This window comes from Ipomoea nil, unplaced genomic scaffold (genome assembly GCF_001879475.1).
Source record: "Ipomoea nil cultivar Tokyo-kokei standard unplaced genomic scaffold, Asagao_1.1 scaffold0876, whole genome shotgun sequence".
Classification (NCBI taxonomy): domain Eukaryota; kingdom Viridiplantae; phylum Streptophyta; class Magnoliopsida; order Solanales; family Convolvulaceae; genus Ipomoea; species Ipomoea nil.
The window spans coordinates 1,128,120-1,132,389 of record NW_017617304.1 but is presented as its reverse complement, the minus strand read 5'-3'; the positions used below and the strand labels follow the sequence as shown (position 1 = coordinate 1,132,389).

Here is a 4,270-nt window from a genome sequence, read left to right as displayed (position 1 = left end):
CGATAGCCGACGATGGCTGAACCGTCACCGGAGATGATAGAATTTATGTCGAAACCCTAATGACCTGTAATAGTAGGTTATTATCGATTTTTAGACTTCATTGCCTCAATATAGCATATTAAATGGTGTAATTGAACTTTTTAAAAGTTTAGAGGATAATTTTCAAAAAAAAAAAAAAAAAAAAGTTTAGAGGGCAAGTTAACTTTTCAAATAAAGTTTAGGACTTATTTGAGTTTTTCCCGATCAAAACGTTATCCCAAAAGAAAAGCCAAAGCACAGTTGTTATACAGTGGACCATGATCGTCGAATGAAACTGTAGTAAAATTAAAAAGATACTTTAATGTTATTATAATGAAATTAGTGTATGTAGGAAATGATTCGATTACATAGGGAGCACCTCAAAGTTCTAAAATGCACACAAAATAAAGAAAGAAAAGAAGAAGAAAGTGGAATCCATGCCAGAAGACCAGAATCAATCACAATAAGGCCGGCCCGGCCGGCCTACTGATGATTTCTTAAATTGTTGACCTCATCCTTAACAAGAAACACATCACTGAGGGCCATCTTGCCCCGCAGGCAAGCCTTCAATAATTTCAAAGCCTGAAATCAATAGAAAAAACACCACTGCATCAATTAAACTCTACTCCTAGATCATGCAATGTATGGAAGGAAGGCATCCATGACTTTAAACTCACTCTATTAACTTTATTGTGGGGAATGAAGTGAAAATCTATGTATTGACGGATGCTTCCCTTCCGTCTTAAACGGCTAGAGAAATTTTACTTCTATCCAATAATGATGCATGTTAACAATGAAAGACATCACGACTCAAGAATAAGATTTTGGTGAACTAATTGGCCGGATACTCTAGTAGTTATGTCATCTCTACACAATATATGGCAAGGAAGGAAACTATATACCTGCTTTTTCACTCTTTTCATAGTAGATGGATGGGTAAATGAGTTAAAAGTATGTAGGTGGCTTTGAAAAATAAATACACTTCCTTACCTCTTCAACACCAAACTCGACAACTTTTCCGTTGAGCTTAGCAGGATGTTCAGCACTCCACATATTCAACACAGGGATGCAGGATACCATAGACAACGGTGTAATACACAAATCATCAGTTACCATATACCGTGCCAATCCCTTAACATAACTTTTTTCATCATCTGAAATACAAGATTCCACACTTTCCTTCATTGGGTTGCGGCAAGAAGGACAAGGATAGCCACACTCATCTGTAAAATAACGGTCATAGCTGTTTGTACAACCATATAACTTTTTGGGGTAAGCAGAACCAGAATTATTGGACCACAAAAGTGGAACACTACAAACCACCTTTGCCACATCAGGGTTCAACAATGTGTCCTTTATTTTATTAGGCAGCATATAATCTTTAGCAAGATTTTTATAACTCTGGTATACATTTCCAATACAGCCCACCATGGATTTCTCTGGGACACTAGTGGTAAGCTTCTTAATAACATTTCCAAGTGGGAGTAAAAGGAGATGGCAAAGGAAATCAACAAAGTCTTTTCTGGCTTCAGCAAAGAGAACTTTATCAGCTCTGGTATCAACAAGAAGCTTCAGAGCAATACCCTTTCCTGTCAAAGATTCAGTAGTAAAGAAAGGTTGTGAAATATTGAAAAATCCAAGAATACCTAATAAAGAGTTCCCAATTTGTTCAACACTGTTAAGCTATTCTGAATTATTTAATTTCTTGAGTTAAATTTACTAGTCCATGGATAAAATGAGGCAGTGGCTACACATTATTGTATCCCAATAAGAAGAATTAGTATGAGTAGTAGTTTTGATGTTAACATCAGTGGATATAACATCTACAAAGATCTATTGCACTTGTATGTGAGCAATATTAACATCATTCATGCTGCTTGGATCAAGACTATTAAAAACATCGACTTCCAGATATTATATGCAAACAGCCTCTCTTACCCGTTGCAGGTGTTCCACCTACAGTAAATGGCCATTGCTTCCGCAGAAACACATCAGTGAGAACTTCCTTTGACTTCAGAGATGCCTCCAAAAATTCCAGCTCCTAATTCATAAGAAAAGGAAAATTTTACACTTTCTTAAGATCACATGATGAGAAAATTAAATAGTTATTACTCTGAATAGGTGGCTAGAGCAATGAGAAACACCTGCCCTTATTTTATGTTACATCTAATTGCATATTTTGTTTTGCTTCATATATGCTTACTGCAATGACATAGCTTGACAGACTTATATTCTAGCTCAAGCCCAAAACAAGATAACAGTACAATTCATTCACAATGGTTACAGCCTCCTCAATGATTCAGTCAGTGAACCACAACAGGAAGAGGAATAACACAACATAACACTAGATTGACTCAATCGCTCTCTACTAAAGGCTAAAGTAAAAGCAGATTTCCTTACCACATCAGGAATCGTAAACTCAACCACCCTCTCTTCAAGGGCATCAAACTTTGAGGCCTTGAACTTTTTCAGCACTGAGATTCCTGTGATTGCTGACATTGGTGTGGTAGAAAGATCATCAGTGACCATGTAGGTCACTAAGCCTTGAACATATCCTCTTGCACAGACATTACCATAACCAACATATGTGATTTCCTTAGTCATTGACGTCCCACAGAAACTGTAACGTGGGCAATTTTCCCCATACTTAATAGACACAATTCGGTGACTCTGGCAAGTATAGAAATTTCTAGCTGATATTTTATCTTTCCTTGTTGTCAGGACTTGGATCTTGCTTTCATTTGACAGCATATAAGCTCCATCTATGTTCTCAATACTGTGGTATATGTTCCCAATGGAACCAATCATAGCTTCACTAGAAAGGAGATTAGTAATAGTGCCAAGTGGCATAGAGAGTAGGCTCAAGAGGAAATCTACAAAGTCATTCTCAGCTTCAGCAAACAGAACTCTATGGCACTTGGGGTCAACAAGCAGGTTCAAACTAAATTTAACGGTCCCCATAACTGAAAAATAAAGCAAAAATTCAAATTAGATTATGTTATCCACTTCCATCTGTGAAGATAGTAATCACAAACAGAAGTGGTAGATAAATGCATTTCTTTAGGTAAACTCTTTGGAAATGATTGTCCTCACTGGTTGAAAGTTGAAACTAAGGAAAAAGTCTCATTCTCCAGAAAAGCAAATGTGATAAGGCTTTTGAAAGTGTGCAACAAAACAAATAGCAATATTGTTCACAATAAAAACAAACATTGCATGTAAAGCCTCATCAGCCACTTGGCATTAAAATTAAACCATTTACAAGTGCTAATCACTCTGTTGTAATTAAGGTCCCCTTATAGAGGGATAGTTAATGCAAATTATTAAACTATTAAAATATCCGAAGATAGTACAAAAATCAAGCATTCCTAGAGTCATCACAATTCACAACCAGTCAACCCAAATAAAAGGAGGTTAACAAATCTATGGACATTAATATTCTTCATCATCTAAATAAGAAATTCATGATTCTTTACAAGGTAGTATCTGTTCTATACTTTCTCAATCTTTTTCAACCTAAATTCATGATTCTTTACAATGTATTATCTGTTCTATACTTTCTCAACCTTTTTCAACCTAAATCCATGATTTTTTACAGGATAGTATCTATTCTATACTTTCTCAATCTTTTTCAACCTAAAGAATCAATGTCCGCCCCTACCACCGGATTCGATCCTCTGACCACCCACCCATTTAAAATAGTAACAGAAGAAACTTCACAGTATTTACTGCTCTATAATTCCCCCACCCCTCAAAAAAAAAAAAAAAAAAAAAAAAAAAACCTTTAAACCCTAAACCCTGTGAATAAAGCATACGCAATTCTTCTTCACATGAAAAATGCTCATATGTATAAACACGCAAGTCTAGATATTGCAGATAAAGCATACGTATACACAATGAATTCGCGCGACGCTTAGAAATTAACTAGTAAGGAAAATAAAGAAGGTAAGAGAGGATTGGTAGTGAATACAGTAGAAGTAGTTGTGTTGTATACGTAATATGTTGGTTGCTCAATCAAACAATCCCCGTCCAGAAACACTGTCGCCGAAAATGCTCTTTAATCCGTCTCTCAGGGCACAACTCTTTTGCGGTTGCCTCTACAGAATGTATAAATATAGATACAAGTGTGTATACCAAACGAAACTGGCGGGAGATGATCGGATGGTAGCAACTCGCAAGACGTGATTACGTGAACAAGTGGGAAGGGGCAAAACTGACAACAATGAAATGTTTTAAAAGAATAAATAAATAAATA

At 36.1% G+C, this 4,270-nt stretch overlaps 1 protein-coding gene across 1 annotated transcript; it reads right to left on the bottom strand.

Moving 5' to 3' along the window:
- Positions 1–319: 319 nt before the first annotated feature.
- LOC109179025 lies at positions 320–3,957 on the bottom strand. Its single transcript, XM_019328590.1, has 5 exons — positions 3,941–3,957; positions 2,419–2,981; positions 1,957–2,059; positions 1,009–1,607; positions 320–600 (listed from the first exon to the last, which is right to left on the bottom strand). The coding sequence occupies exons 2-5, from the start codon at positions 2,977–2,979 to the stop codon at positions 502–504; spliced, it is 1,362 nt and encodes a 453-aa protein (XP_019184135.1). The 5' UTR covers positions 2,980–2,981; positions 3,941–3,957; the 3' UTR covers positions 320–501.
- Between the last annotated feature and the right edge of the window lie 313 nt (positions 3,958–4,270).